This window comes from Tachysurus fulvidraco, chromosome 20 (assembly GCF_022655615.1).
Source record: "Tachysurus fulvidraco isolate hzauxx_2018 chromosome 20, HZAU_PFXX_2.0, whole genome shotgun sequence".
In the NCBI taxonomy this organism is placed as follows: Eukaryota; Metazoa; Chordata; class Actinopteri; order Siluriformes; family Bagridae; genus Tachysurus; species Tachysurus fulvidraco.
Window position 1 is genome coordinate 16,677,832 of NC_062537.1, and position 21,439 is coordinate 16,699,270.

Below are 21,439 nucleotides of genomic sequence, written 5' to 3' on the forward strand. Positions count from 1 at the left end.
TGAAGAATATGAGATATTGCTGTCACGTGCAGAAAATAATCATATATATGAATAAGTAGCTCCTTTTTTGTTGTTTTGGCATCCTCACTGGTGAGCTGTTGTCTTGTTCTTTAATAAATGCTGGAGGGACGTCCTGTTCTTGGTGATGTTACTTTGCTGCTCTCTTTTCTCTGTTCGTTAATGATGGCTCTTACTGTGTATTGGAAATTCTTCTATACCAGTCTCCTGAGTGAAATCTTTCAACAAGAAAGATATGAAAAGAGATTTATAAGCTTTTTTTGTTGAACGTGGCTTCAGATGTCGGAAGGATGTGAGGAAAATCGTACAGAAGACGCTGTGGGTGGGCATACTTATGCAAAAAGGTTATTGTAACTGTTTTACGTTTGTTTTATTCCCCTAAAATGCTTCTGATTGATTTTCACTTCATTTTTATATGTTGGAAAAAGAGCAGACTTTTTATGTTCTTTGTTTAAAGAGGGCAGGAGTGTGCTGTCCTGGCAAGTCATTAATCATTTAATAATGTGTGTGTATGTGTGTGTGTGTGTTTGTGTGTGTGTGTGTGTGTGTGTGTGTGTGTGTGTGTGTGTGTGTGTGTGTGTGTGTGTGTGTGTAAGGCTGTGATGGAAGACTGAGTTAGCTCAGAGAAAAGGCATGTGTCTTAAATAGAGTCGTGTAACGTTATCTGATTTAATAGTCCATGCACAGGTGATTTAATTTCTGGAATTTGAAGACGTTTGTTCAGATTCCAGTGTTGTGGTAGGAGATATGGAATAGCATCATGTTATGATACTTAGAGACATCTCTGTGCTGTACAAGGTGGATAGCTGGTTGGATGATGGTTGTTTAGACTGAAACATGAATACCAGATTTTAGATTGAAAAAAAAAAAGTCAAATATGAACTTGGGTTTTGTCAGAAAATGAAGACTGACAACTCAGTGCTTTATAATCCAACACGTCTCTGCTCATTAGTATTAACATTAATATGAACCACTAGATCTTGTCTTTTCTTCAAGACATCAATTTTTTTCCATCTCAGTTATGTGTCAAGACTTGTGTTCTGTCCTTTGGCTTTTTCTGCCATATTTCAGACATGACTTACATTCAATAGACATTTCAAAGTTGTAACCCATTTAACTGTATCAGCATTTTTCATCTCAGCCTGGTTGACATCTCTCACTGACACCAGTAAGAGAAAGGTCAACCTGCTGATTATGAGGTATGAGGTTCAGCTCTTTCTGCTCAAGGGAAAAAGCACTGGAAAATGTCAAAACTCCGAGACAGAAAAATGGAGAGATAGTCAGGATATTAACTAAGGATTTAATTAAATGCCTGAAGCTGTAATGTAGAAGCTATAATGTAGAATTTCTTTTCATTTCTTTTAAGACTCCACTTTGTAAATCTCCACACGAATTTCACATGTGAATGATCTCCTAAAATATTTCACACATTTTCACGTGTTGAATTTTTTTACATGGTTTTATTTTCACACGTCAATCACACGTGATTTTTTAGTATTATTTATGTGATTTTCCAACAGAATTCATTTGTTTCCAATTTTTTTCTGTAACATATGACATATATTAAGTATGCAAATGCTATTTAAATGTATTTATTTTTCATGTGTACTTTTATTTATTACATACAATTTCATGAATCCAGTCTTTTAGATTTAATATATGAAATAAAATCATGTAAAAAACATGAGTGAAATGCGTATGGTTTTCTCTACAGTCGGTCACCCATTCTTTCCTGCAGGCTTGATAAAATTAAGGTGTGGTACATTTTGCGTATTTAAGAGATTGAACTGCTCTCGGTCAGGATATGTGTTTTACTGTGTAATCCATGACATTGCGTTCACACATTCACAAGTCTCAGATATCACTTATCTCTCGTGAGCATCTACCAAATGTAAGTGCTTTCATGTGTTGGCTGTAGCCATAGCCTATCCATTCCTAGAGAAAAATAAGCTGAAACTAAGCTAGAGAGATTTTTGGGTTGCCCTTCTGGGGAAACCCTGAGAGGTTTTTATATACAACAGATGTTTGGCTAAAAAAAAAAATCTTTTATACACCTAAGAACCCTTGAAAAACCTTCTTCCTTCTTCTTGTAGTGAAATGTGCAAACATTAATATTATTTTCAGTTAAAAAATGTAAACGTGGGCAAGAGTAGTTGTGTACGAGTTTGCTGTGAGAGTGGATATCATTATTTCTTCTAATTTTGAAAGCTGAAAGCAGTTTAACGCTATCTAAAGCGACGAGGAACTCCTGAATTTGTGGGACGATGACGATCTGAATTTGTGTAAAATAGAGAAAATTTAAATCTACACTCCTTGCTCTGACAAATTAACTCTCTGTACTGCCACATTTACCAGAGGAAGTGTTGTTTGTTCTCAGTCAAGTGTAAACACAGAGCTAGTGTGACAGAACATTGCTGCATTGCTAATGAACGCTCTGGAAAAACCTCTTGGGTTAAACTCGATGTCAATAAACGGTCTGTGGTGCATTGTGTTTACTGCTGAAAACGGACCTGGCAGTAAGCCTGTGCTTCAGACCATACTCATGTTAAGCATTAAGGAACAAGGCAATTAATCTCTTGATCCAGATGATAGAGAGAATGGCTTTCAGTTGTGACACTATGGAGCTTGTCCTCCATGTTTACAGAGAAAATTCCAAAAGCAAGCATTCAAACTGAGGCTAGTAGGCTAGCTAGTATGTAGCTGGTTATACTTTCAGATAATGTGAAGGTGCAGTGACCGAGGTACAGACTGGAAGATCAACTTTTACCTCAGAAATGTTGGTTATTTACTAAAAAATGTTTTTTAAAGTTAGTATTATGTATTAATTACACTTAGCATTGACCGCTAACTGTGTTTCAATGGGTTTTGTCATTCTGAGAAACTTTACATTATGGCTTATATCTGCCAGAATATTTTAATTACTGAATACCAGAGACTTAATGAGACTTGTTTTCTGTGTCTGTGTGTGTGTTTGTGTGTATGTGTATTTATATGTGTGTTGTATTTTCTTTTCTCTCAGGTCCCAGCACCCCTGCAGTATTTGTGTGTATGACGATGGCCAGGCGGTCATTCTCCGTGTTTGTAGTGGTGTGTGTGTTGGCTGTGTGTGTGTGTCTGAGTGTGTGTGAGCCCATCACTTTGCGTCTTGCTGGAGAGAAGCGTAAACACTACGAAGGTCGAGTGGAGGTGTATTACGGCGGATCGTGGGGGACGGTGTGTGACGACGACTTCGACCTTAACGCCGCACAAGTAGTGTGTAGACAGCTCGGATTCCTCGGTGCTGTCTCTTGGGTTCCGTCTGCTAAATACGGCAAAGGAGAAGGTGTGTGTGTGCGTATATGTGTGTTTGCACTGTTGCACTAAACAGCCTTCTAATGTCATTTATAACCGTTAACAGAAATCGGTATAGAAAAATGAACTAGTTTAAAGTTCAAAATGCCCAAGTCACATAAACATGGCATAGAAACATTTCTACACATTTTCCCTCATCATAAATATTCAGGACATTTGAATATTCATAAATATAATAGCCAGGTTAGCAAGCTAATAAACTAGCTGCACATGTTACAGATCATGAATTATGCACGTTATAGATTTGCTTATCCACTAAAATTAGCTTTATAATTGCAAAATATTAGTAAACAAAAGATAACATTAACTTAGCTATTGAGATCTGTTTATCCCCATTATTATCTTGTTTAATGAATTTTGTTATTTACCTTTGTTTTATGTTTGTGTTTGTTCTTTGTTTTTTGTGTTAAAATGATGGAAATAGTTATCCAGTGTGACCATTGCATTTTTCCCAGACATGCTTTAATGAATGTATAGAAATATATTAATATTTATTGTGGTGATGTGATCTTTGTTTATTTAATCGAGCATGGGCTTAATTACATAATATTGTGAACTAATCCATGAAACAAAAACATCTGACTAAGAGTTTCCTTAGTTAGACGGCTACTGAAAGGAGCAACCCGTTCAATCTGTTCATCCCGTCTGTTTTTTATTTCTGGATGATTATTTGTTATTGGACGCAGAACAAAGTGATGGACACTCAGACAGACAGTGTGTGGATCCGGCAACCTGGTGATCGTTTTTGTCTGCAACTCTGGAAAGAAGGTCTGTCTCTGATTGTGTGTGTGTGTGTGTGTGTGTGTGTGTGTGTGTGTGTGTGTGTAGGTCCTATCTGGTTGGATAATGTACACTGTATAGGGAAGGAAGCATCCATCTCTGACTGTCAATCAAACGGGTTTGGAGTTTCAGACTGTAAACACTCAGAGGACGTCGGAGTTGTGTGCACACAAAAGCGCATCCCGGGATTCAAACACATTAGCGTTGACAGTAACGATGGGGAGGTGAGACATACGTTGAAACACATAAATCACACACACTTATGTACAATGGGTCCCAAAGGTCTCAGACAACATTGAAAATCTGAGATTTTTTTATTTAAAACGGGAAACAAAAACAGTAATTTATTTTAAACAAACAAAAAGGATTTATGTAACATCCTGACAATTCAGTAGTCAAGATGTCACGTAGTTTCTAGTTCGAATAATAGTTGAACAATATGCTTACAAAGAAAAAGAAAAACAATTAATGCTTTCTTTTTGGATAGATGTAGATAGATCAGTAGCTTAAACAGGAAGTGTAGACTGAGCAGCTCACCTGCTCTAACCCTCGTCTTTATGTGTAAATCTCTGTCTCTTTAAAAGCCAGTGGTGAGGCTGTAATTCCATATTATCAGCATGTCTTCATCACTGAACTTTCCAGCCAGATTTGTACTATTTATTGTTGTTTCTAGAAGAGCAGACATCCTTTGCATGTGTCCTTTTTTATATAAATTCACAGCATGAGAAAGGCCAAAGCACCACAAAAAAGCACTCATCCCCCTACTGATGAATGCACACATAGTTCCCGTCTTACACCACAGACTTTAAAATGTGTATTTGTTGTTTACTTTTGCCCTCCGTGATACTCTGCACGTCTGCAATGTGTTTGTGCCCATGGAAACCGAGGTGAGCTGTTTGTAATGTCTTTTTTTCCATCTTTGCAACCTTGGAGGCTAATGATCTTACCACAGATCTCTCTCTCTCTCTCTCTCTCTCTCTCTCTCTCTCTCTCTCTCTCTCTCTCTCTCTCTCTCTCTCTCTCTCTCTCTCACACACACACACACACACACACTTCCCACAACTCCCCATCTAATCAGACAGCCTTCCTCTGAAATGCTGAATCGTGGAAAGGATGACGACAGTGTAAGGGAAGCCCGTCTCTCCGTCTCTACCCCAAAGGAGAATCCCTTTTTTTTACACACAGTGGAAATACTGTGTGGGTTTTATTACCCCGCAGTGATGGGCAGTTGCAGTAGGAGAGGTATAAGATGGGTGCAGGGGTCCTCTAGTCGCTTTTCCGAAACATAAAACCTTCATACACTCACACATGGCCTCCTAATGGCTTTACCTCCTTCTGTATGTCTGCGAGGTTATAATATGTCGTTAGACATCCGTCGTACGTGAGTCACGTTTTCTCTCTGCACATGCCATTAGTCTGAGTCAGGAGCAGCTGTTATATGTCTAAATCCAGAATTCCTAAAAGTTCATATTTTAGACAATATTAAAGCATTCAGTTAGAAGTATAGCAAAATTACTTCTTTTAGGGTGAAATCATGAATATAAGTTTAATACTTAATTTAAAATTCTTTTTTTTTCTATGTATATTAATGTGCAAAAGTTTTTGGCACCCCAAATTTTTCTAGAACAGTATGTTTTGAAGTGTTTTATTTTACTTATTTCGTGATAATGTTAAATATATAAATATATAAAAATATTGGACAGGATAAGTGGACATTGTGGACTGTCCATGTTGCTTAAATCCTGTTATCACTTATGTTAATTCAGCTCTAAATAGTCAAACCTGAATACTTTCCTGTTTCAGAAAACTTAAAGTTGCAGCTTTACATCTGACTGTTACAACAAAATATTCAGACTCACCAAAACCTCACAACGTTAATGATTACCCTCGATTTCACTCCGTTGATGTGGAACGTTTAACACAAAATCTGTTCAATAAACTATGATTTAATTCGGTTCAATTTAGTTTGGATTAGTCTCGAGCAGATTTACAGAAATGTATAATTATGTATAAAGGAAATTTTAAAAGAATAAATATAAATGTGTATATAAATAAATATATCCCTTATGAGCAAGCCAGAGGTGACCGTGGCTGGGGAAAAGTAACGTCAGAAACTCATCACCTGATTTATCATCCAACTGAAAGTCATCAGTCGTGTCTAGAGATTCTCATCTTTGTGTGTTTTTCCTTCTTGATGGATAATTTAGCATACTTCACTTATTCCTACTTGCTTAATGGACAAATAGTCGCTTTCTTACACCACTGACTCAAATGTCTGCTAAACACTTCCACAAATATTACCCGATTACACCCAAGCATCATAATATGCTTTCTGTCCCCTAAACACACATACACACACACACACACACTCACACACACTCTTTATATTTCCTGTGTATTTACAGCCCTTATTTATATTTCCGTCTCCCGGGCGTTTCTAATCCTGTGTGAAACATTCAGACGTCGTGTGTGTGCAGAAAGGTGTGTGTGAGGTCAGTCAGTGAGCAGCCACAGAAACTTGCTAGGCTGCTATAATTTATTTTAAACACTTTTTACCCAAGCAGAGCTCTAACACCTGTCTATCATTTCCATCCATGGTTTATTCTGCACAAAGGCAACATTCATATAAAACAGTCTGTCACATGACTGTCTGAGATTTTGGCCACATCCTTGAAAATATAAAGAATGTTTGAAACCTGATGATGACACAGTTGTCTGCAATTTATGTATCCAGCAAAGTAGCTTCACATGCCCCAGATGAAGCTGATATTAGCTTGTACCTTTCCAGTGTTATTAGCTTAAAATTTGCTCTGAATTCTATTTGTGTTCGTTTATTCAACTACATAGTTTTGTAAAATGAAAAAACACTCTCGTACTGTGACTCTCGTAAAGCCGGTAACCTGTCCAGAGCTAAATTAATCAGCATCAGGGAAAGAAAGACAACCAAATAATAAAACACACATCTGAAGGGAAAAGAAACATGAAAGAAAGAACATCAATTATGGGAGAAAAGGGAGAGAGAGATGTGAGGGACTGAAGAAGGGGAAGAAAAATAGGAGAAAAAGGAAAGGAATGGAAGATGAGAGAAGCAGGAAGAAAACAGAGAAGACTGAAAGAAGTACTGTATGAATGTAAGAAAGAAAAAAGAAAGAATGTAATTAAGAAAAGAAAGAAAGAAAGAAAGAAAGAAAGAAAGAAAGAAAGAAAGAAAGAAAGAAAGAAAGAAAAGACAGATTGCTGTGGGGATTAGTTATCGTTCAGCTACGAGATCGTCAGTGAGTTCAGACATCGATGGTGTTCGCGTGACGAGGTGGGGTTAAGTCTGTGTTCCAGTACATCCTAAAGGTGTTCAGTGTGAGTCAGAGTCAGTGCTCAGTACAGGACACTCCGCCCCAACCTTAACACCCCATGTCTTCATGGATCTTTGTGCACAGGTGCCTTGTCATGCTGGAACAGTGTCTGAGTCTCTTAACTCCAGTGAAAAGAAACTTCTTCCAGCTTTGTGGCAACACATTATGAAGGAACCACATTTGTGTTGATTAGTAGATTAATTAGTAGATTATTTTGTAGATTAATATCACAACAATGTGGTTTAGTCCCTTTTAACAAGCCTCATATCCTTCATTGAACACATAGTGAATAAATATAAAAAAAATTATTAGTTACATCAGTCTGTCTATATGTGTTTGGAAGAAAGTGATGTACTGTATCAGCACATACCTACTGAAAGTGCTTCAGCTTCACCTTCGGGTTAATGTGTGTGTGTGTGTGTGTGTGTGTGTGTGTGTGTGTGTGTGTGTGTGTGTGTGTGTGTGTGTGTGTGTGTGTGTGTGTGTGGTAGCTGTAATACAGGACTCTATTGATGTGATGAATGAATGTTCCTCTGTGGTCTTGCTAACACCATTAGTGCACACAGCTCTACAAATTCTACACACCTCACTAGTTTCTTTAAATCCGCTGCGAGACGTTTAAAACACAGTGGCCTCCATTTTTAGATGTATAAATTAGCACTAGTGGAGTTTGGACATTTTTCTGGGTGATTCCTAAAGGTGCGGAATCTTTTGCTAGTAATAAATAAATCCATTCTAACAACTTCCTAACATCTATCAGTGATAGCTGCTACTGTTCTGGTGATATATGGTGCTTAACATTGTGATGTTTTGTGTATATAAGTATTTATTTAACATGCTTAAGGCTTTAAAGTGGTTTTATTGCTTCCTGAAGCTCTTGTGTCCATCCAGCATGAGTTCTGCTGTGTTGAAAAGTCTTGAGCTTTTTTACTCCTCAGCGTTTATTGCTGTTGTAAAGTCAGTGGAACTGCTGTACGCATTTCATTATCTTGGAGATCTGGTAACATTCGTTGCGTTGTGCCGTGTTGTGTGTAGAACAATCTATTTTAATCACATTAACTTTTTGCTTATATTATCATGTCCACAGGTGTAAATCTTTCTTTAATTTGAACCAAGCCATTTAAATGATCCCTGACCCCATTCAAGCATCTTTAAATACAGACCTTTCAAAACCTTTAAAAGGAAAGAAAGAAAAAAACGAGACAGATTCCATTTCTAAACCAACCAAAATGCTATAATTGGCAGCATGAAATTGAAAGAATGAAGAAACTTTAAAACGAGACTAGACAAGCCTGTTTTTTTGTTTTTGTTTTTGTTTTTTTTTCAAATATTGGAAATTTGAGTCTGTGAGATGAAAGTCTCTGTTCAAGCTTTCACAAGAACAAGCTGAAACAGAAATTACATGAAGCATCACCATCTCAGCGCATTGTGAGCGATACATTTAAAGGTCTGCTTGAGATCAACAAATCCTTGAATATTTTAGTTTTATGTTCTGATAGAAAAAAGAAGAAAATAATGCAAGAAACGCCTGAGATAGGCACAGGCTCCCCGTGACCCGAGAAGTTCGGATAAGCGGTAGAAAATGAATGAATGAATGAATAATACAAGAACAGAATTTCATAGAATAGAAGTCTTTATTTTGTCACATCTACATTACCGCACAGTGAAATTCTTTCTTCACATACCTCAACTTTGGAGGTCAGGTTCAGAGCACAGGATCAGCTATGATACAGTGCCCCGAAGCAGAGAGGGTTAAAGGCCTTGCTCAAGGGCCCAACAGTGGCAGCTTGAACCCTGATCCTCTGATCAACAACCAAGAGCATTAACCACTTGCCAAGATGGTAATCATCTTGAGTTTATTGATCTATTGCTAGTCTACATTTTAGTGCATGTGTGAGCTCGGTGAGTAAAACAGCTTCGTTTATGGCAGATCTCTGAAAAACAAAGATGAATTAAAAAATAATAATAATACAGTAAATCAATACAATCACCAAAAAATAGGGTGCACATATTTTATAAAAGTATTTTTATAAGAATGTGCAACAAAATTCTAAATATTCTTTCCTGAGTTGTAAATCTATTAATATCATTAAGACCATGTTTCGCTCTAAGATGCAATAAATATGTTTTACATATCTTTTACAATCTTTTATAGTTTCATAGAGGTTTAATCTAATCCTCAGCCTTTTCTAAAGACTACCCTAAATCCCAAACTAACTCCTTTTAATGTCATCTCTCAAATCCTTTCAAAAACATTCATCTCATCATGAAAAATGACAAAAAATTAAATCATTTCTTAAAAAAGTCTCTAATGAATGATTTCCCATCCTGTTAGCTGTCAGGTACTGAAAAGGATTAATCGAGTTTATTAATGGGGTGTGTGATAGCCTAATGGTTAAGGTGTTGGGCTACCAATTTGAAGGTTCTGAGTTCGATTCCCTCATCCACCAAGCTACCTCCACTGGGCCCCTGAGCAAGGCCCTTAACCCTCAATTGCTCAGTTGTATAAAAATGAGATAAAAATGTAAGTCGCTCTGGATAAGGGCGTCTGCTAAATGCTGTAAATGTAAATTTCTCTGCTGAGAAAAACGCATGATGTCAGTGAGAGGAATGTGCATCGCTTTTCCATGAACACACTGTGGAGTGAATCATTGCCTTACACACACACAAACACATCTTTGTGTGGTATTATAATGTGCTTCTGTAACTACACTCACCTAAACCTAACCTTTCTATGAGGAACTAAATATATTTTGTCTTTTAGACACTTTATAGGTCATCATAAAAGGCAGCAAACATGCACACACACACACACTCACACACATATACATACACACACACACACACACACACACACACACACACACACACACACACACACACACACACTCACACACACACACACACACACACACACACACACACACACACACACACACACACTCACACACACACACACACACACACACACATATACACACACACACACACACACACACACACACACACACACACACACACACACACACACACACACACACACACACACACACACACAGGGCTAAGCTGACAATGAGTGGACTAAATTCTGTTCTGATGGCTTGAAGCACATTTTTCGGACACTGTTGAAACTTGTCACTGGTTTGACTTGTGTTTGATTTACTGTTTGTTGAAACCGGCTGCATGTCACCTGAATGTCAAAGTCTTTTGTTTATATTTGCAAAGAATTTCAATGCTTATATACTTGGAAATGCTTGGAAATAGTGAGTGATATTCAGGTAAATAGTTCACACGTGACATGAAAAGGCAGAGAATATACAAAAGCAATGAAAGCAAGAAATTATAATTGATATGAACATATATGTATACACTGTATGGAAATTAAAAAGAAATTACAGAAATTGCCACAAGAGGTGTGGAAGAAGGTTTTAAGCTTATGGTAACTGTTGTAGCATGGAAAAGATTTACAAAGAGTATAAAAATCAATTTACTGAGGGGAAAATATCTGTTAAAACGGTAAAAACTGATAGTGAAAATATTTTAGTGCCTAACTATCACCATGATACCCTGAGATTGTGAACTATAATTTCATGAGTAGAGAAAACAAAACAGAACATCAAATAATAAACTATCTGAACATTTCTGAGGAAAAACTTTTCTGTTGTTCATGTCTCTGCTTCTATGATGATGGTCCCGCATGTCGAGCTCCCCTACTCCCATAAACACTGATCGATATTATAAAATGACCCTTTAAAAAAATTCAGATGTATAGATAGAGCTGCAACAAGCTAAAGAGCCACCTGACTAGCTAATAGCTACAAAACTAGAAACATTAGCATGTAATACTGCTAGCTTGATAACTAGCCTTTCTCACTATACTAAAGTAAGAAAAAAGGTGAACACCAGTGCTGGCATTTCTGCAATAGCTAAACTTTATCTACATAACAAAGCTAGCTAGCTAAACACTGTAACCTAGATAGAACCTCAAAGGGCTTTTTGTGGGAAAGATATCACAGGGGACTACTACTTTTTCACTATTTCTTGCTCTACATTCCTGTCACAGTGAAACACAGAGATTCTGAATGTGCTGTCTAATTTTGACCGCTAAAGGGTAAAGTTCACATTCCAGGAGAGGGAAACTTGATCTGCTCGCATCTCCTGCACAATAGGAGTTTTTGGGAAGCTGTGTATTGGTTTACAGATATAAGTCTATGCTTGCTAAAGCTTTTGTTGAGCCTTAGTGATGTGCTGAGATTGTGTTGGCTTAGTGAAACAAAATGACAAGACAGATAATAGATTTTCTTTTAAATCTGGTTCTTCTCAAAAGTTTCTCTCATATCAGCTCATATCAATTTCCTTGGCACTGTTGCCTCTGCCTTGCGCATTAGGAATAAATATAAATTCAAATTTTAAACATTATTTTTTTCCTTTGCGACAATGTCATTTGTATAAAGCACTATACAATTAAATTGAATTTAGCATTGTATGTGGTACAGCTTGATACATAATGCTTATGGAAAAAAACACTGTATGAATTGTTTGACATAGTCTAATTGTGAGATGAGTGTGAGATGTTCTTGTGATGTACAAAACACAGTATTCTGGCAGCTGTTCTTGTAATACTATCAGGATAAAAACTTAACAATAAGGGAGTGTTAGGGTTGTAAAGTGGAAATCAGTTTTGGAAGGCTTTAAAACACTTTGGGGCAGATATTTGGGTTCCACAACGAGTGTGATATCCAGTGAGTCTTGAGCTGCATTAAACGACTACTAAATCCAGCACTGAAGAATTTATGGAGATTGGTTTACTGTGGTGGAAATTCCAAATGACTATGTAATGCACTGTGTGTAATATAATGGCAAAACATTGACAGACAAAGACCTTTCTTACTCAAGCATCTGGTGATCTCATGTAATTTTTTGTCACTTTGGAAGTCCTCTGAATGATTGCTAATAAATTAGATCTTCAGCCAAAACCAATTAAAACTGTTGCAAGTCACAAAGTGACCAAAGGATTGTTTTTCATTTGGGGGTGGTAGTTATGGTGGTGTTAGCCTACACTTCTGGGGTTTTCTTCTCAAACCACAAAATATTGGGTTGAGATGATTGTAATGGCTTCCTATTGTGATTTATAACAGTCTTATTATTTCAAGTCTGGAAAAAGCCACTGGTTTGTTTCAGTATAAACAAGACTTCCTAGCAGGTATTAATTACACTAAACACAGAAAGCTTTTTGTGTACATATGGCCTGCTGTGTCATAATATGTTTTAGCCTTGTGTAGTTTCAAGTTATACCTGGTGTGACAGACAAAAGTCAGACGATTAATCTAACCTGCCGAATAAAAACCCTGTGTTCATCAGGCTCATTATCATGCTTGGCAAATTGAAACAGATAGATAGATAGCTATCTATCTATCTATCTATCTATCTATCTATCTATCTATCTATCTATCTATCTATCTAGATAGATAGATAGATAGATAGATAGATAGATAGATAGATAGAGAGAGAGAGAGAGAGAGAGTGTATATAACCAAACTAAGTAGTTACTTAAACATCCGGTTTAAAGTTAGCCGCCTTTACTATTATAATAAGCTCCACTCTTCTGGGAAGGCTTTTCACTAGACCTTGGTGCATGGCTGTGTGGATTTGTGGTTCTTCAGCCACAAGAGAATTCATGTGGTCAGGCACTAATGTTGACCTGGGGTGCAATCAGGATTCCAGTTCATCACAAAGGAATTCAGTGGGGTTGAGGTCAGGGCTCTGTATAGATGCTCAAGTTCTTTTACATCAACCATGGCAACCCATGGAAATGTAATGCTACAGCATACAAAGACATTTTATACAATGTTGTGCTTCAAGCCTTGTGGCAACAGTGTGTGATGGGTGTGAAGGTCAGGAGTCCACAAAGGGGGGGGGGGGATGTTAACTTAGTGGCTAAGGTGTTGGATTACTAACTAGAAGGTTGTAGGGTCCAGTCCCAGGTCCACCAAGCTGCCACTTCTGGGTCCCTGAGCAAGACCCTTGACGCTTATTTGCTCAGTTGTATAAACTGAGATAATTATGGCACCCTGGATAAAGGTGTTTGCCAAATGTTGTGTAGTCTCATTTAATAGAAAAGAGACGCTACTTTATTTACTGTTTATTTACTATTTCCCTAGTCCGTCACTGCAGGACACTGGTGGACACAAAAGTGTGAAAGGTGAGTAAAAGAATGTCTTAGCCAAGAGACTGCTTTCTGACTGACACTTTAGAAATGTAAAATGAGCACTTCATAAATTCTGTACCGTCCTGTGTGTCTTGGGGAGCTTCCAGCCCTCCTCATATAACTCCGCTGAAGATTTACTTCTGAGTCACAAACAGAAGGAGAGACAGAAAAAAAAGAAGAGAGGAAGAAGAAATCTCATGTGATTATAGGGATTTTCCAGAGTGAAGGATTTTCTGATATAAAACTCCCACAATAAATTGTATGATAGAGAGAATGAGACAGACACAAAACTGCAGAAAGATAAAGAGAAAAAGAGACAGGGAGGATAGAACCATAGTATGCACTTCAAATATAGATCTTGCTGGTTTGATCATGATGATGATGACAAAGCTGTTATTGAACCGATGGTGTAGTATGGTGTGAATATTTATACACGCCGTTGGTACAATGCTAGACTAAACTTGCTTGTAGTTCTAGTGCAAAAGAAAGGAGGTGAAACATAGTTTGGATGACGGATTACATTTAGAGTGATGTTTTGCCAATAAGAGAGAACGTCCCGTCTTGTATAGATGGGAGCAGAACATTTCACAATTATAATCCAAGAGGATGAATCATAAGTGCTTCAGTCCGCCTCCAAATCCCAAAGGCATTTCTCACAGTGGTTCCCCAACCAGATGTTGTACAAATGTTAAGTTAATTTGCACAACATCATATGTGAACAGTTTCCATTGCCAACTGTTCTGTTGAAGAGGAGTTTTATAATCAAAGGGTGCTGGCTATTCACACACAGTTATAGAGAGACAGTAACATACACATAATACACATACAAAGGCATCACATCGAAAGTCTAATTAAAGTCTAAGTTTAATTAAATAAAAAAATTGTCTTCATTTACTTTTTTTTTTCTCATGAATGTCTACACCATCTGGTCTTACCCAATCTGCATCCCTTTGTTGTTACCTGATTTGCTCTCCCTTTGTTGAGATCCAATCTGCAGCAACCAACTCTCCTTGTTACCTGATCTGCACCGAATGTCTGGAGACATTGCATTAGTACCCAGTATGAGCCCTCTTTTTTTTTGTCATCCATTCTGCACCCCATGTGATATTACCTGATATGGAGCCTATTGATGTTACCTGATTTGCAACCTCTGTGTTGTGATTCATTCTGCAAAATCTTGTGTTATTGCCCAATCTGCAACCCTCTTCTTTTGTCACTCAATCTGCACCCACTGTGTTATTACCTGATATGGACCTTCTTGTTGTTCCTGATCTTTACCCCTTTGTTCTTGCCCAAACTGCACCTCTTGATGTTACCTGATCTGCTGTTATTCAATCTGTCGGAGCTCATATTTTTTGCTTGAACTACATGCCATTTTTTGTCTACCTGATGTGCATTCTGTGCTACAACCCAATCATTACTTTAAAAATTAATCTGCATCTTGCATCCTAACACGATCTGTGTCCCATAACGAGTTGTTTACATGGTCGGCATCTCTTTGTTGTTGTTCTCTCTTTCCTTTCCCAATTTTCAGCAGTTTTTATCCGAATTGTATCTTTTGCCTTTCCATTGTATCTACATTCTATTTCTTCTCTTCTCTGATCTGAATGCTTTTGTAGGTCTGCACAGATTTTGTAGGTCTGCACAGCAGATGTCCTGCTTACCTGTCTTTTTCAAGCTGGCATCGTAGCATGAATTATCCAGGTTTACAAATCAGCCACAGATCCTGTTCCATTCACCATGAAGACCATGTCATGCGAAATGGTCAGAGGTCAGAAGTCATCTGAAGTCAGAGAGATTTAGGTGACCTGTTGACCTCTGAGTCTGAACCAGAATGAATATGTGCTTTCTCTCAGACACACACATACACACATGCGCACACAGCATGGGGAAATTAAGCAGCAGTGTGTTTACCTCACACTGAGTTAGTCAAGAACACAATGACATCTGGCTGTGGGCTTGTTGGGTTTCATAGGCTGGTGTGATCCTACAATATGTTTTGTGTATGTGTGTGTGTGTGTGTGTGTGTGTGTGTGTGTGTGTGTGTGTGTGTGTGTGTGTGTGTGTGTGTGTGTGTGTGTGTGTGTGTTTCTTATTTGGATGTTTCTCCCAAAAGGGTAACTAAAACAGGAATAAACAGACCCCAGCTCTCCCGCTGACTCATTTATTCTCTCTCTCTCTCTCTCTCTCTCTCTCTCTCTCTCTCTCTCTCTCTCTCTCTCTCTCTCTCTCTCTCTCAAAATCCCTGTTTTCCTTGTTTACTGACTCGATATCTGCACCTCTGACCAAGGAGACAGGATGTGAATAAGACAGGGATTTGTTGAATTGTTGCCATGGTAATCGTGCACACACACACACACACACACACACACACACACACACACACACACACACACACACACACACACACACACACACACACACACACACACACACACACACACACACACACACACTGCCTTGCTCTTCAGCTGTAAGCAGGAACATTAGTGCTGTGTAAATATTGTGAGTCTGAAAGTGTGAGAGAAGTCGTGTGTGAAGGGAAAGCTCAGCAGCAAAGCAGTGGAGGAATGTCTGGACTAAGAAAACCTCCCTACACACACACATACACACACACACACGCACACACACACACATCATGTCCAGTCATACAGGTCACTTATTCACACACAGGAAAAACAGTGATTTTTCTTCAACAGGACCTAATCATACGTAACAGTTAATGGAATTTTGTGATGTCTGCTGCGGTTTAAGTCCTTCATGGTGTCGGCTTTTTTAGTTCAAAAGGCAGATGAAAGGTGAAACAGGTTCATCGTCTCGCTATTTTTACTTTTAGCATATGGAAAAAACCTGAGAGCGATCAAACACAGGTGCTTGCACGACTCAGATATGTGCGGTTTTTATACAGAGGTCACGTGTGTTAATGCTAAAGAACACAGAGGTGGTTCTGTAGTACTTAATAATGCTCTGCTCCAACGATGCCGCGTTCAAGGCTCTTAATATGATTCCTCTTGTCTTGAAGATTTATGTTATGTTATTTATGCTATAAAATTAAACAATCCGCAATTATCTAGTGTAAATAGTTAGCTAGTCTGGTTTCAGTCTGGTTTCTGTTTCATGTGACTAGGATCTTCATTTTCTGCTTTATGGTGTTTATTTTTTAGAACAGTTTAGACAGATCTTGTTAACCAGACCCCCAGTTTCATTCATTCATTCATTCATTTTCTACCGCTTATCCGAACCTCTCGGGTCACGGGGAGCCTGTGCCTATCTCAGGCGTCATCGGGCATCGAGGCAGGGGATACACCCTGGACAGAGTGCCAACCCATCACAGGGCACACACACACTCTCATTCACACACACACTCACACACTACAGACAATTTTCCAGAGATGCCAATCAACCTACCATGCATGTCTTTGGACCGGGGGAGGAAACCGGAGTACATGCAAACTCCACACACACAAGGCGGAGGCGGGAATCGAAAACCCCAACCCTGGGGTGTGAGGCGAACGTGCTAACCACTAAGCCACCGTGCCCCCCCCCCCCCCATTTTCAACCAAATATTTTTTTTTTAACGATAGATGGTGTTCATTGTGCAAGTTCATTGTGCAAGTTCATTGTGCAAGTTTATTGCTCTGGGTGTGTGTTCACTGCTGTGTGTGTGCATTTTTGGATGGGTTAAATGCAGAGAACAGATTCTGAGTATGGGTCACCGTACTTAGCCTTATGTCACGTCACTTTCACTTTTTTCACTTTAACCCTCTGGAGTATGATTTGCCACCGGCGCGCAAACGTGCTTTTTTTTCGCCGATGCCTGCAAAAAGAGCTTAAACTGCTCTGTCATATTTGATCAAACATGTCAAAGTAATACATCATTTAAATCTGTGAAGGGTCTACTTTTATTTGTGTATGCTCACTATATAAACAAAACTTTGTATTTTTTTTTAAATGAATAAAATAATCAGGGTGCGCCGTCTGTCACCTTTGTCTGCGTGATCTTCGTTTAGAAACACGTCATTAAAAAGCGCTGACACTCGGCCAATATCTGACACACGGAAATAAAAAATATATCTTTAGACAGCTTAAAGTATGTAGTTTTAGAATAAGTACAATGAAATAATAAGATATTACATACCCAAAATATTTTAACATCATCATGATTCTGAAACCATGCAATGGTGTTGAGAATAACTTCCGCAAAAGTAATGTGCATGTACGTTAATTATCTTTTCAGCTGAAGATTTCTCTGGTGTCTTAGGACTTCCAGTTAGCCCACTTCCGCAGTTCACGGTGCCTACTGTATTTCAGTGGTTCGCCTGCTGTCCCAGATATTCTCAAACGTTCTTTGAGATCTGGTGATTTTGCAGGTCAAAGAATCTCATTGTTCTCTGAGGCTTGTCAAACAAAATTCACACGTATTTAGACACCAGAGATTTGTTCTTCTGGAACATGGAAGCACCACAAATGTGCTCTGCTTGAACATGAAGCACAAAAGAAAAGCCCTGATTCTGGCCAACAGAAGATTATCCATTTTTATACCAGGTTAAATTATGCACAAGTGATATCTTATTTGTCTTGTAGAAATTGTTCAGCTTTTTGTGGAGATGTAACACGTCTTTGTAAAAGGCTCTTTTTGCAGAATATCATAGCACCAGTGTCCTTGATTCTATCCCAGGCTTGGGCTACTGTCAAAGTTCTCATCTTTTTAGGTGGGCTTTATCACTCGGTGGATTGGCAACTATGAATTGTTTATCAATGTGTGTGTATGTGTGTAGGGTTTTTTTTTTGCAATATCCAATCAAGTGTACTGTATGTTTTCACATCACACTCTGTGTTCCTTGGATAGACTCTGGCCTGTTTCACCATGACATAATGTGGTTAGTTAAGATGGACGATTAAAGGATTGCATGATGGTTTTCTGGGTTCTTCCACTTTCTACATTAAAGATTAATAGCTACCGAGAACAGTAGTCTGTGGCGTCGGTATAAGACATTATTAATCAATCCTGGTTTCTTGATTAAAGCTATAGAATCTTGCATTTTATATCAGTTCGAACAACACGTTAAATATTTCACTTTCAAACTGTTTCTTTCTTTAAAAAACGTTTTATATTTGATTATTTCTAAGCATTTGTAAGACGATTTGAAGACTTCAAGCAAGTTTTATATCAATTGTATAAACAATTCGCTAAAAACTCAAAATATTAAAAATAAATAAATAAATAAATAATTAAATAATTAAATAAGTAAGTAAGTAAGTAAATAAATAAATAAATAAATAAATAAATAAATAAATAAATAGACTCCCCATGTTGAAACACTGAAGCAGGTTACCTTGTCTTCAAGCCCCCCAAAATTACAAACCACGACGATGAGAGTCGATCGATTCACGACCGGAATTGAGCATGTTGCGATTGAGCATAATGACGAAAAGTAGATTTTGTGGTGTTTTTTGTTTTGTGTCTATTAAAATTACATATTGATGAAGCTAATATTCAAAGCTCGATATCAATAACTTTAATTAATACATCCGAGGCTACTAGAAATCGCTGAATAAATATTTGGAACTGCCCAAATGTGAAAAAAGTGACCTTCCCATTTAAGATGTGTGATTTTATAGCCTTGTGTGTGTGTGTGTGTGTGTGTGTGTGTGTGTGTGTGTGTGTGTGTGTGTGTGTGTGTGTGTGTGTGTGTGTGTGTGTGTTTGTTAGCAACTTTAGCAAAATTATGTCATAGCATACATTGTGAAAATGGCTTCTTTACCTCTCAGTTAAAATGACTTGAGCATCATCTCTATATTAGAAGTAGAAGGTGAGACACTGTGTAAATCATCATTTTTACTATTTCATGTGTGAGCGTTTTCATGTGAGCGGAAAGTAAACTGTTAGCACCTGCATTTTTTTTTTTGGTTTGCTGCAAAAATTCCTTGCCAACCCACACAGAGTGGCTGAGGGAAGAACCCTTTCCTCTATCCTCCTTTCTCCGTATTTTTGCTCGTTTGTGTCTAGCGATGGAGGTTTTCACATTCCTACCATTCCACAGAGTCTGGGTTTGATTCAGACGTCCATTATTTATTCATATCACCAGTTTGGTTAGTTGAAAATCTTCTGTCTATTGAAAGTGAGCTACATTTATGTCTGAGTGCAGAACTATAAAGTATTTTATCTGTTATTGAACAAAAGTCTCCGATTTGCCAAATTTTCATAAAAAAATGTTACCTTTATTGTTTTTTTTCATTTCATTTCATTGTTTCATGAAAAAAAATTAAGATTTACTCTCTGTCTGTCTGTATCTTTGTCCATCTCTCTCTGTCTGTCTGTCTGTATCTTTGTCCATCTCTCTCTGTCTGTATGTCTGTATCTTTGTCCATCTCTCTCTCTGTCTGTCTGTATCTTTGTCCATCTCTCTCTGTCTGTCTGCTCTCTGTATCTTTGTCCATCTCTCTCTGTCTGTCTGTCTGTATCTTTGTCCATCTCTCTCTGTCTGTATGTCTGTATCTTTGTCCATCTCTCTCTCTGTCTGTCTGTATCTTTGTCCATCTCTCTCTGTCTGTCTGCTCTCTGTATCTTTGTCCATCTCTCTCTGTCTGTCTGTCTGTCTGTCTGTCTGTCTGTCTTTCTGTATCTTTGTCCATCTCTGTCTGTCTGCCTGTCTGTATGTATGTCTGTATGTTTTTCCATTTTTCTGTCTGTCTGTCTGTCTGTTTTTCCATCTTTCTGTCTGTCTGTTTGTCTGTCTGTCTGTATCTCTCTCTCTCTCTCTCTCTCTCTCTCTCTCTCTCTCTCTCTCTCTCAGATTCTGGAGGTGCGAGTGGAGGATGTGCGCATCAGAGCCACCTACTCCCACCGTAAACGTATTCCAATCACAGAAGGCTTTGTGGAAGTGAAGGATGAGGGGAAGTGGAAGCAGGTCTGCAGTGAGAACTGGACTCCACAAAACAGCCGTGTAGTTTGTGGCATGTACGGCTTCCCCGGAAAGAAGGGCTTCAACACTAAGGCCTACAAGTAAGTCAGAGTCAAGTATAGAATAGAAAATATACAAAAGTATAGAATCCAATAAGAGAGTCAGAGAGAGAGAAAGCAGCTATTGATTTATGTTACAATAGCTTTTCTGTCTGGTCATTCTCCTTCGACACTTTCTCTCACAAACATGGTGTTTCCACCCACATAGCTGCTACTTACTGGATGTTTTTTTCACACCTTTCTGTGTAAACTCTAGACACAAACTCTCTGTGTGTAAGTCCCAGGAGTTCAGCAGTTTCTATTGTGCTCAAACAAGCCTTTCCTTTTTTAATGTTTAATGTGAACATTAAGTGAAACTCTGGAACTGTATCCGTGTGATTTTATACTCCAGAGGTTCACGTTCATAGAAAAATACTCGAACAAGCTTTAAATTTTTTCTGGAATGAGCCACCGAGTGTGTCTGTCTGTGTCTGTGGGTGTAGATCACTGTTGTCCTATAAATACGTAGAAACGTCTGCCGACTACAACATCTCTCACTGTCCATTCAGAAAAAAGATTCTCTCCACATCCAAAATCACACCCTATAGGGGAGGGTTATGTGACCAAAAAAAGAACATTTCTCTATGATAAACTCTGTATCACAACATACAGTATATGTTTTATTTAATGTTCTGTCATTATCAAACATTCTATAGAAATATTTTCAGATTACAGATCTGATGAGAAGGAAAAAATAAAAATCAGTTCGTTTTGTAACATTGTATAGTT

The 21,439-nt window shown here is 38.1% G+C and overlaps 1 protein-coding gene across 1 annotated transcript in view; it reads left to right on the forward strand.

Moving 5' to 3' along the window:
- The window catches only part of loxl2a (lysyl oxidase-like 2a), a 40,328-nt gene that overhangs the window by 874 nt on the left and 18,015 nt on the right, over nt 1–21,439 (forward strand). Inside the window, exons 2-4 of the mRNA XM_027174763.2 lie at nt 3,038–3,340; nt 4,198–4,373; nt 20,505–20,713. Of these exons, the coding sequence (XP_027030564.1) occupies nt 3,067–3,340; nt 4,198–4,373; nt 20,505–20,713 (659 nt within the window). The 5' untranslated portion in view covers nt 3,038–3,066. The remainder of the gene's footprint in view (nt 1–3,037; nt 3,341–4,197; nt 4,374–20,504; nt 20,714–21,439) is intronic.